Source organism: Amblyomma americanum, chromosome 10 (genome assembly GCF_052857255.1).
Source record: "Amblyomma americanum isolate KBUSLIRL-KWMA chromosome 10, ASM5285725v1, whole genome shotgun sequence".
Taxonomy (NCBI): Eukaryota; Metazoa; Arthropoda; class Arachnida; order Ixodida; family Ixodidae; genus Amblyomma; species Amblyomma americanum.
Genome location: NC_135506.1, coordinates 56009405 through 56021487, shown reverse-complemented (window position 1 = coordinate 56021487; position 12083 = coordinate 56009405). Strand labels below are relative to the sequence as shown.

Sequence of the window (12083 nt, the reverse complement as noted above, 5' to 3'; positions counted from 1 at the left end):
TTTAGTTATGGTGTCAGAATCTATGCTGTCAAAATGAGTAAGTAACTAAGACTTCAAGAAACCTTGATCGTCATATAGAAAATTTCACGTAGGAAGGTATCAGGCATTCGTCAGCATGAAAAGCCACCTCCAGCACAACACAGAAAAAAAAAACAGTGAAATACAAGGTAACTAAAATCCTACGGACATTATAACACACTAGCATGGGTTCCGACCCCTGTTAGTAATAGAAATTGCAAAAAGCAGCAAAACCAGCACTCTCCTTTACAGCTTCACCTTGCCCACCAGACTCCCCTCATAAAAAATGTCAGAACAGGTTGAAGAACATCTGAAAGAAATAGTTATATATCTGATCTAAAGAAATCTAATTTATGACTGCTACGTTTGAGCCATCCATACATAAAACCATAGTCTCACAACACGAAGAGCTACAACCAAACACACAAAAAAATTCCATTCATAACGTGGCCTCCAAAGTTATTTTCAACCACAGTGCCGGAAAGCAGAAAATGATGCCATGAATGGAGCACTGCGTGATACACAATCTTCCCAACCAATCTCACGGAATAACAACAATATACGTCCCTTGTTAACAACGCTCAGTGGTGGGGCCCAGTAGATGACTGGGAGCTCTCGGACTGCACAAGACAGGCTTAATCCCAGAAGTGTGTACAAAAATTTTGATTGAGAACACTAATGTGTGCTAACGATTATAATTATTACATGCCATACTGCATCCAGGAGCCTGCTTTGAGCGAACTCAAAAACAGCACACCACATGGTAGGTGAAATCTAGAAGCTGAGAAAGAATAAGAACTGCTTCCCACAGTTCAAGAAGCCATTAGGAAAGAATGTTGGTTACACCTTTTAATCAACATTCTCTGTTACTCCTTAAATTGTGCATCTGCACAATTTGAGAAGATATCAAGCAAATGCAAATATATGAAGGAAGGGATGTAAATTCAAAACAAACACATAACGCGGTAATTGTAAATGAGTTCGCGGGATCTCCATCCCGTCACTCGATTTTAGAATCATCAAATAAAATTTGTGATCATCAGTGTTGCTTATACCACCTAGCTATTACTAATTAGATGGGCCTGATCTTTATGCAGGATTTTCAAGCAACAGCTAATTTCATCGCAATGTCCACAGCTTCACTTCAGCAGTACATCAGGTGCAGCTTCAATGTCAGAAGGGAGACGAAGCTTGAAATGGCCAGAAATTACCTGCCCATCAGAACAGGCAGCCAAAATGTGCAAAGCAGATCTGCATGAATATAGGAAAGCGGTAAAACATCTAAAATGCATAATGGAAGAGGCATATGATTTTTACAACACTCCTTGAACGTGAAGAGCATGACATCACAAATGCCAAAACACGCCTGAACGCACTGCACTGCACCAAGAACAGAAGGCAAGGAACATGTCTTGCCGGAGAGTTTTAACACAGATAGCTAAAGTGGACAATTGAACTTCATCAGCAACGTGTGAAGACGGGCTTCCAACCTGAAAAACAAAGAAGAACAAGATAAATCTCAAGCCAGCAATTCCCATCTCAACTTATTCATTTTTTAAGCATTTCTCTGCATAAACATATGAATATGAATATTGCAAGTCGAACGTGGTCAGTGAAATTCCCAATACTACTGCAAAGAAGGTGGGATAACTAAAATGTCAGCTGAAGAGTTTACATGCAAGCGATGGCCTTAGACACCAAGAAAAACGCGGCCCAACCCAGACGCTTCCTGAACGCCGATCTGGAAGGGTGCCGTCTAAACGCTCTTTGCAGTCAGTCTTTAATCAACATCTTCACGGCACATCAGTGACACAAGCAGCAACACCGCGCTAACGGCTTTCGCCTCACCGCACTTTAGGTCAGCAAAGTAGCCCCCAGAATTTTTGAGGAAAGCAAGGGCGAACAACTGTCACCCTGGGTCAGTGGACTCCTCAATCGCGTTTTGAGGTACGTGGAGGTGGTGAGAGAGGTGTGGGCTGCATGCATTAGCGCTGACAACGTTGTGGCAAACACGTTGGCACTGCAACACTAGGCCACAGCGTTCATTGGGTGCGCAACCTCCGATCAACCATTCATTTAACTGCCACGGTGGCAGGGTGGGCGCGCTGCCTGTCTTGTGTCCATAACACACTCAACGTTAGAGACGCCAAGCCGCGTCTAGTTGCCCGATACACCACAGCTTTCGCTCTGTAACCAGGTTGAGCGGTAGTTAACCCGTTTTTCTTTCTTCTTTTCTCTTTGTGCATTCAAAGCGTGAAGAGCCGGAGTACTTCCCACTTTCCAGGTGACGACCCCTATTACGCGATGGAACGAGTGGAACAGTTCGGAGATCCATGGTTCCTGCTCCTCGCCGAAGACTACATCGTCCTGAAGCTCGAGACACCGTGGCCGGCAGACGTCCCGCTTCCTGACGGTTACTCAATGCGCGACGACGATGGCCGCCTGCTGGTGACAAACCAGGCCTCTCTTGTCTCGGCAACGAACTCCCTGCACAATGGCTCAGAGCAGAGCTTGTTCAAGGATTCAGATACCTGCAAGCTTCTAGAGACCTGTCGATTCTGGCTAAACATATACTTTGCTGATCCCCGCACACAAGATGGACACATTGAAGTAAAATTTGACCCTCTCTTGAACAGAAGAAAAGGAATGCTCATAGTAAATAAAAAAAGAATTAGTCTTATCAGCCACACCCAAACACAGAACATGCAGAAGGAAAAAAAACATTTCCTCAGCTTCAGTCACGTGCTGCGCTACTAGCAAGACGTGAATTGAGCATTGGGAAGAAGTGAAAAACATGAGCATGGCATCAGAAGGCAGCAAAAGGATTACTGCAAGAGTTTCGCATTAAGTGTGCCAATGCACAGAGAAATGGCTTTCTTGTTGCATTTTTAAGAGTCGCTTAACCCACTGTATTTCTCTACAAAATTAGGGAAATCATTGAATATCTTTCCAAAAATAGTGTGCTATGAAATGACAGGGCAAGAAATTCTACAATGACTTCAATGTAGAAATGTATCATCAAAACCTCCAGCCAAGAACAAGCACAATGAAGATCATTCAACTAAGTTTGCTGTGTATAACAAAGATTTAACAGAGCAGGTAATTAATATGGACCAGCAAAGATTAACGTAATTTTTATTGCAATGCCCAAACATAAAGACAACGCATCATATTAGAACAAGCATCTCTAACCTTAGAATACAGTCCAATCCACTTATAATAATATTGAGAAAAATGGTAAACCTTATCGTTATAACCGATGATCATTATATCCCGACCAGAGTGAGAACATCTATACAAAGAAAACAGATATGTAAAATGTCAGTATATGTCAGTTTGCTTCAGGCTAGTGTTCTTGAGAACAAAACAAACATACTGTCGCGGTGTAGATTACAACAAAGAGGGCAGTGGTCCAGCACAGAGCACTTGTGGTAGGCCCGCCGCCATTAAATCACGCCATCACCATCTGTCATGTAGTCCTGTCTTCATCAGCTTCTTCTCATCAGGTAACAATATTGATCACACTGACATCTCGCACTTTTCTTAACCCGATGCAATACATTACACGTGGCCTTTGTAAAACTTTCTTCCAGGGTGCACATAACAATTAGAGCTGGACAAAGACTGCATAGCCAAACTGGCACACCTAAACACCTGCCCACTCTTGAGAAGAAAGTTGATGCGATTCTCAATGAAGGACTGCTGGAGAGACAGCCATCGGACTGATCCAATGTACCACTTGTGGTTGTGAAGAAAGGCGGTTTTAAAAGGCTACGAGTGCATATAAGTTGCCTGGAGAATGTACCCCTCTTAGACTCAGACCCAATGTTAAGACTGAACATCTTTCAACATCAATGGCTCATAAGTTCTCCAAAATTGGCGTCGCTAAGTGGCACTAGTAGCTAACAAGAAAACAGAATTTTCTCGTCCAAACACAAATGCCTTCACCGATTAGTTTACATTACAGTCTGTCAAATTTTCTCAATCTAAGCAAATAATGCAGCTCAAAATTGTCTCTTGCACAAACTGTCATGGTAGAATCATTGAAATAATAATTCGACCCTCATTTGAACAGAAGAAAAGAAATGCGGTCAGAAATAAAAAAAATGGATTAGTTTTATCTGCCACATGCAAAATACAGAACATGTAGAAGGAAAAAAAAACATTCGAAACTGGAAAAAGGCGAATTGAACATTGGGCACACGTGAGAAACATGAGCATGGCATCACATGAATTAGGCAGGAGCGTTTTAGAAGAGCCAGAACAAAAGGATTATGTGAACAGTTTAGCATTAAGTGTGCGAATGCACAGACAAGTGGCTTTCATGTTGCATCCTGCAGACATTAGCTAAACCCATTCATTTCTCTTAAAAATTAGGCGAATCATTGAATGTCACTCACAATCTAGTACGCCATGGAATGGTAGGGCAATAAATCCTACGATGACCTTAATATAAAAATGTGCCATAAAAACACCCAGCCAAGAGCAAGCATCAACCAAAACATGGATTATTGAACTAAGTTTCCTTTGTGCTACAAGGCATCAAACAGAGCAGGCAATTAATATGGACCAGCAAGGATCAACATTACAAATTCCATTGCATTAGATAAACTTCAAGACACTCCATCATCTTGAAACAAGCATCTCAAACGTCCGAATACAGTGTAATCCATTTAAACTATATTGAGAAATATGAAAAATCTGATCGTTACAAGCAATTATCAGTATATCTGGACCACAGTCAAAAAACATGTAGAACAAAAATATTCTGAGAAAAAACCTGACCTTCTTGGGCAGGAAACAGATATGTCAAAAATCAGTTCCCTTCAAACTGCTGTTCTTGAGCAAAAAACTCACATATTGTCATAGACTAGAAGACAACAAAGTGGGCCCTGGGCAGTTGCACAGCACTGTGTGCTCGTGCTAGGTCCAACACCATTAAATCATGGCATCACCGTTTGTTATGTATTCCTGTCTACATCAGCTTGCTGTCACGTAACATAACATATGGTGGAGGTGCATATCACCATGACGTTCCTGCAGCTGCAGCATGTTGTCTGCCATGGTCCTCAACCTTGTGTTCCTGGTCCACCCCGCTCGGATGTGCCAGGAGCAGCGTGACCAGAACCGACCTCATCGTTTGCCCCAGTCCCGTCCAAACAACACGACACACTGATCCTAATGACCAGACTATATGCAACTCCACCGGTCCGAGACACAGGCACAAACAACCCTCTTGCCCTTTGCCCTCCTATGGTTTTTTGTGGGTGTGGGTTCTTTGCACATGACGACTCAGGTTTCCACTGTTTGTAAAAGCCATGGGGCATAGCTTGCATCGGTATGGCTTCTTGCCTGTGTGGATACGAAGATGCACTTTCAGGTGACTGCTCCCAGTGAAGTCTTTGCTGCAATGAACGCATTGGTATGGCCTCTCGCCTGTGTGGATACGAAGATGCCGTGCCAGGTCGCTGCTCACAATGAAGTCCTTGCTGCAATGTGTGCATCGGTATGGCCTCTCGCCTGTGTGGATACGAAGATGCCGTGCCAGGTTGCTGCTCACAGTGAAGTCCTTGCTGCAATGTGTGCATCGGTACGGCCTCTCGCCTGTGTGGATGCGAAGATGCTGCACTAGGCTGCACCTGCGAGCGAAACTTTTGTTGCATTGGGTGCACCGGAAGGGAAGCTCTCCGGAGTGTGTCCTCTGGTGGTCTTTCAAGTGTGTGCTAACATCTGTGGTGTAGCCACACTCAACGCACAGGAAACGAGATCTTCCTGCTTCTGGCATTTGTTGAGGCAGTAAGTCACTCCCGCTCCAAGTTCCGTTTGAGCCTGGGCAATAGAAGAAAGCACATCTTTTGTAAAATGTAATGGGTACGTTTCAGGGCATGGATGACTGCTAGCCCACCTCCCAAGAGGATTAACATATTTTGACGACCCTTTTACAGAGATTTAGTTATGGTGTCAGAATCTATGCTGTCAAAATGAGTAAGTAACTAAGACTTCAAGAAACCTTGATCGTCATATAGAAAATTTCACGTAGGAAGGTATCAGGCATTCGTCAGCATGAAAAGCCACCTCCAGCACAACACAGAAAAAAAAAACAGTGAAATACAAGGTAACTAAAATCCTACGGACATTATAACACACTAGCATGGGTTCCGACCCCTGTTAGTAATAGAAATTGCAAAAAGCAGCAAAACCAGCACTCTCCTTTACAGCTTCACCTTGCCCACCAGACTCCCCTCATAAAAAATGTCAGAACAGGTTGAAGAACATCTGAAAGAAATAGTTATATATCTGATCTAAAGAAATCTAATTTATGACTGCTACGTTTGAGCCATCCATACATAAAACCATAGTCTCACAACACGAAGAGCTACAACCAAACACACAAAAAAATTCCATTCATAACGTGGCCTCCAAAGTTATTTTCAACCACAGTGCCGGAAAGCAGAAAATGATGCCATGAATGGAGCACTGCGTGATACACAATCTTCCCAACCAATCTCACGGAATAACAACAATATACGTCCCTTGTTAACAACGCTCAGTGGTGGGGCCCAGTAGATGACTGGGAGCTCTCGGACTGCACAAGACAGGCTTAATCCCAGAAGTGTGTACAAAAATTTTGATTGAGAACACTAATGTGTGCTAACGATTATAATTATTACATGCCATACTGCATCCAGGAGCCTGCTTTGAGCGAACTCAAAAACAGCACACCACATGGTAGGTGAAATCTAGAAGCTGAGAAAGAATAAGAACTGCTTCCCACAGTTCAAGAAGCCATTAGGAAAGAATGTTGGTTACACCTTTTAATCAACATTCTCTGTTACTCCTTAAATTGTGCATCTGCACAATTTGAGAAGATATCAAGCAAATGCAAATATATGAAGGAAGGGATGTAAATTCAAAACAAACACATAACGCGGTAATTGTAAATGAGTTCGCGGGATCTCCATCCCGTCACTCGATTTTAGAATCATCAAATAAAATTTGTGATCATCAGTGTTGCTTATACCACCTAGCTATTACTAATTAGATGGGCCTGATCTTTATGCAGGATTTTCAAGCAACAGCTAATTTCATCGCAATGTCCACAGCTTCACTTCAGCAGTACATCAGGTGCAGCTTCAATGTCAGAAGGGAGACGAAGCTTGAAATGGCCAGAAATTACCTGCCCATCAGAACAGGCAGCCAAAATGTGCAAAGCAGATCTGCATGAATATAGGAAAGCGGTAAAACATCTAAAATGCATAATGGAAGAGGCATATGATTTTTACAACACTCCTTGAACGTGAAGAGCATGACATCACAAATGCCAAAACACGCCTGAACGCACTGCACTGCACCAAGAACAGAAGGCAAGGAACATGTCTTGCCGGAGAGTTTTAACACAGATAGCTAAAGTGGACAATTGAACTTCATCAGCAACGTGTGAAGACGGGCTTCCAACCTGAAAAACAAAGAAGAACAAGATAAATCTCAAGCCAGCAATTCCCATCTCAACTTATTCATTTTTTAAGCATTTCTCTGCATAAACATATGAATATGAATATTGCAAGTCGAACGTGGTCAGTGAAATTCCCAATACTACTGCAAAGAAGGTGGGATAACTAAAATGTCAGCTGAAGAGTTTACATGCAAGCGATGGCCTTAGACACCAAGAAAAACGCGGCCCAACCCAGACGCTTCCTGAACGCCGATCTGGAAGGGTGCCGTCTAAACGCTCTTTGCAGTCAGTCTTTAATCAACATCTTCACGGCACATCAGCGACACAAGCAGCAACACCGCGCTAACGGCTTTCGCCTCACCGCACTTTAGGTCAGCAAAGTAGCCCCCAGAATTTTTGAGGAAAGCAAGGGCGAACAACTGTCACCCTGGGTCAGTGGACTCCTCAATCGCGTTTTGAGGTACGTGGAGGTGGTGAGAGAGGTGTGGGCTGCATGCATTAGCGCTGACAACGTTGTGGCAAACACGTTGGCACTGCAACACTAGGCCACAGCGTTCATTGGGTGCGCAACCTCCGATCAACCATTCATTTAACTGCCACGGTGGCAGGGTGGGCGCGCTGCCTGTCTTGTGTCCATAACACACTCAACGTTAGAGACGCCAAGCCGCGTCTAGTTGCCCGATACACCACAGCTTTCGCTCTGTAACCAGGTTGAGCGGTAGTTAACCCGTTTTTCTTTCTTCTTTTCTCTTTGTGCATTCAAAGCGTGAAGAGCCGGAGTACTTCCCACTTTCCAGGTGACGACCCCTATTACGCGATGGAACGAGTGGAACAGTTCGGAGATCCATGGTTCCTGCTCCTCGCCGAAGACTACATCGTCCTGAAGCTCGAGACACCGTGGCCGGCAGACGTCCCGCTTCCTGACGGTTACTCAATGCGCGACGACGATGGCCGCCTGCTGGTGACAAACCAGGCCTCTCTTGTCTCGGCAACGAACTCCCTGCACAATGGCTCAGAGCAGAGCTTGTTCAAGGATTCAGATACCTGCAAGCTTCTAGAGACCTGTCGATTCTGGCTAAACATATACTTTGCTGATCCCCGCACACAAGATGGACACATTGAAGTAAAATTTGACCCTCTCTTGAACAGAAGAAAAGGAATGCTCATAGTAAATAAAAAAAGAATTAGTCTTATCAGCCACACCCAAACACAGAACATGCAGAAGGAAAAAAAACATTTCCTCAGCTTCAGTCACGTGCTGCGCTACTAGCAAGACGTGAATTGAGCATTGGGAAGAAGTGAAAAACATGAGCATGGCATCAGAAGGCAGCAAAAGGATTACTGCAAGAGTTTCGCATTAAGTGTGCCAATGCACAGAGAAATGGCTTTCTTGTTGCATTTTTAAGAGTCGCTTAACCCACTGTATTTCTCTACAAAATTAGGGAAATCATTGAATATCTTTCCAAAAATAGTGTGCTATGAAATGACAGGGCAAGAAATTCTACAATGACTTCAATGTAGAAATGTATCATCAAAACCTCCAGCCAAGAACAAGCACAATGAAGATCATTCAACTAAGTTTGCTGTGTATAACAAAGATTTAACAGAGCAGGTAATTAATATGGACCAGCAAAGATTAACGTAATTTTTATTGCAATGCCCAAACATAAAGACAACGCATCATATTAGAACAAGCATCTCTAACCTTAGAATACAGTCCAATCCACTTATAATAATATTGAGAAAAATGGTAAACCTTATCGTTATAACCGATGATCATTATATCCCGACCAGAGTGAGAACATCTATACAAAGAAAACAGATATGTAAAATGTCAGTATATGTCAGTTTGCTTCAGGCTAGTGTTCTTGAGAACAAAACAAACATACTGTCGCGGTGTAGATTACAACAAAGAGGGCAGTGGTCCAGCACAGAGCACTTGTGGTAGGCCCGCCGCCATTAAATCACGCCATCACCATCTGTCATGTAGTCCTGTCTTCATCAGCTTCTCATCAGGTAACAATATTGATCACACTGACATCTCGCACTTTTCTTAACCCGATGCAATACATTACACGTGGCCTTTGTAAAACTTTCTTCCAGGGTGCACATAACAATTAGAGCTGGACAAAGACTGCATAGCCAAACTGGCACACCTAAACACCTGCCCACTCTTGAGAAGAAAGTTGATGCGATTCTCAATGAAGGACTGCTGGAGAGACAGCCATCGGACTGATCCAATGTACCACTTGTGGTTGTGAAGAAAGGCGGTTTTAAAAGGCTACGAGTGCATATAAGTTGCCTGGAGAATGTACCCCTCTTAGACTCAGACCCAATGTTAAGACTGAACATCTTTCAACATCAATGGCTCATAAGTTCTCCAAAATTGGCGTCGCTAAGTGGCACTAGTAGCTAACAAGAAAACAGAATTTTCTCGTCCAAACACAAATGCCTTCACCGATTAGTTTACATTACAGTCTGTCAAATTTTCTCAATCTAAGCAAATAATGCAGCTCAAAATTGTCTCTTGCACAAACTGTCATGGTAGAATCATTGAAATAATAATTCGACCCTCATTTGAACAGAAGAAAAGAAATGCGGTCAGAAATAAAAAAAATGGATTAGTTTTATCTGCCACATGCAAAATACAGAACATGTAGAAGGAAAAAAAAACATTCGAAACTGGAAAAAGGCGAATTGAACATTGGGCACACGTGAGAAACATGAGCATGGCATCACATGAATTAGGCAGGAGCGTTTTAGAAGAGCCAGAACAAAAGGATTATGTGAACAGTTTAGCATTAAGTGTGCGAATGCACAGACAAGTGGCTTTCATGTTGCATCCTGCAGACATTAGCTAAACCCATTCATTTCTCTTAAAAATTAGGCGAATCATTGAATGTCACTCACAATCTAGTACGCCATGGAATGGTAGGGCAATAAATCCTACGATGACCTTAATATAAAAATGTGCCATAAAAACACCCAGCCAAGAGCAAGCATCAACCAAAACATGGATTATTGAACTAAGTTTCCTTTGTGCTACAAGGCATCAAACAGAGCAGGCAATTAATATGGACCAGCAAGGATCAACATTACAAATTCCATTGCATTAGATAAACTTCAAGACACTCCATCATCTTGAAACAAGCATCTCAAACGTCCGAATACAGTGTAATCCATTTAAACTATATTGAGAAATATGAAAAATCTGATCGTTACAAGCAATTATCAGTATATCTGGACCACAGTCAAAAAACATGTAGAACAAAAATATTCTGAGAAAAAACCTGACCTTCTTGGGCAGGAAACAGATATGTCAAAAATCAGTTCCCTTCAAACTGCTGTTCTTGAGCAAAAAACTCACATATTGTCATAGACTAGAAGACAACAAAGTGGGCCCTGGGCAGTTGCACAGCACTGTGTGCTCGTGCTAGGTCCAACACCATTAAATCATGGCATCACCGTTTGTTATGTATTCCTGTCTACATCAGCTTGCTGTCACGTAACATAACATATGGTGGAGGTGCATATCACCATGACGTTCCTGCAGCTGCAGCATGTTGTCTGCCATGGTCCTCAACCTTGTGTTCCTGGTCCACCCCGCTCGGATGTGCCAGGAGCAGCGTGACCAGAACCGACCTCATCGTTTGCCCCAGTCCCGTCCAAACAACACGACACACTGATCCTAATGACCAGACTATATGCAACTCCACCGGTCCGAGACACAGGCACAAACAACCCTCTTGCCCTTTGCCCTCCTATGGTTTTTTGTGGGTGTGGGTTCTTTGCACATGACGACTCAGGTTTCCACTGTTTGTAAAAGCCATGGGGCATAGCTTGCATCGGTATGGCTTCTTGCCTGTGTGGATACGAAGATGCACTTTCAGGTGACTGCTCCCAGTGAAGTCTTTGCTGCAATGAACGCATTGGTATGGCCTCTCGCCTGTGTGGATACGAAGATGCCGTGCCAGGTCGCTGCTCACAATGAAGTCCTTGCTGCAATGTGTGCATCGGTATGGCCTCTCGCCTGTGTGGATACGAAGATGCCGTGCCAGGTTGCTGCTCACAGTGAAGTCCTTGCTGCAATGTGTGCATCGGTACGGCCTCTCGCCTGTGTGGATGCGAAGATGCTGCACTAGGCTGCACCTGCGAGCGAAACTTTTGTTGCATTGGGTGCACCGGAAGGGAAGCTCTCCGGAGTGTGTCCTCTGGTGGTCTTTCAAGTGTGTGCTAACATCTGTGGTGTAGCCACACTCAACGCACAGGAAACGAGATCTTCCTGCTTCTGGCATTTGTTGAGGCAGTAAGTCACTCCCGCTCCAAGTTCCGTTTGAGCCTGGGCAATAGAAGAAAGCACATCTTTTGTAAAATGTAATGGGTACGTTTCAGGGCATGGATGACTGCTAGCCCACCTCCCAAGAGGATTAACATATTTTGACGACCCTTTTACAGAGATTTAGTTATGGTGTCAGAATCTATGCTGTCAAAATGAGTAAGTAACTAAGACTTCAAGAAACCTTGATCGTCATATAGAAAATTTCACGTAGGAAGGTATCAGGCATTCGTCAGCATGAAAAGCCACCTCCAGCACAACACAGAAAAAAAAACA

At 43.4% G+C, this 12083-nt stretch overlaps 1 protein-coding gene across 1 annotated transcript; it reads right to left on the bottom strand.

The window, feature by feature from the left end:
* Nucleotides 1-3275: 3275 nt before the first annotated feature.
* LOC144107034 (uncharacterized) lies at nt 3276-11782 on the bottom strand. Its single transcript, XM_077640016.1, has 2 exons — nt 11274-11782; nt 3276-5646 (listed from the first exon to the last, which is right to left on the bottom strand). The coding sequence occupies exons 1-2, from the start codon at nt 11764-11766 to the stop codon at nt 5270-5272; spliced, it is 870 nt and encodes a 289-aa protein (XP_077496142.1). The 5' UTR covers nt 11767-11782; the 3' UTR covers nt 3276-5269.
* Between the last annotated feature and the right edge of the window lie 301 nt (nt 11783-12083).

What these genes read in the sequence shown, in the direction of transcription:
- LOC144107034 (XM_077640016.1), bottom strand. Translation starts at nt 11,766, where the DNA reads ATGCCAGAAGCAGGAAGATCTCGTTTCCTGTGCGTTGAGTGTGGCTAC. An exon ending in TACAAACAGTGGAAACCTGA is followed by an intron (nt 5,647 to 11,273) that starts GTCGTCATGTGC and finishes GGTGCAGCCTAG; the next exon opens with TGCAGCATCTTCGCATCCAC.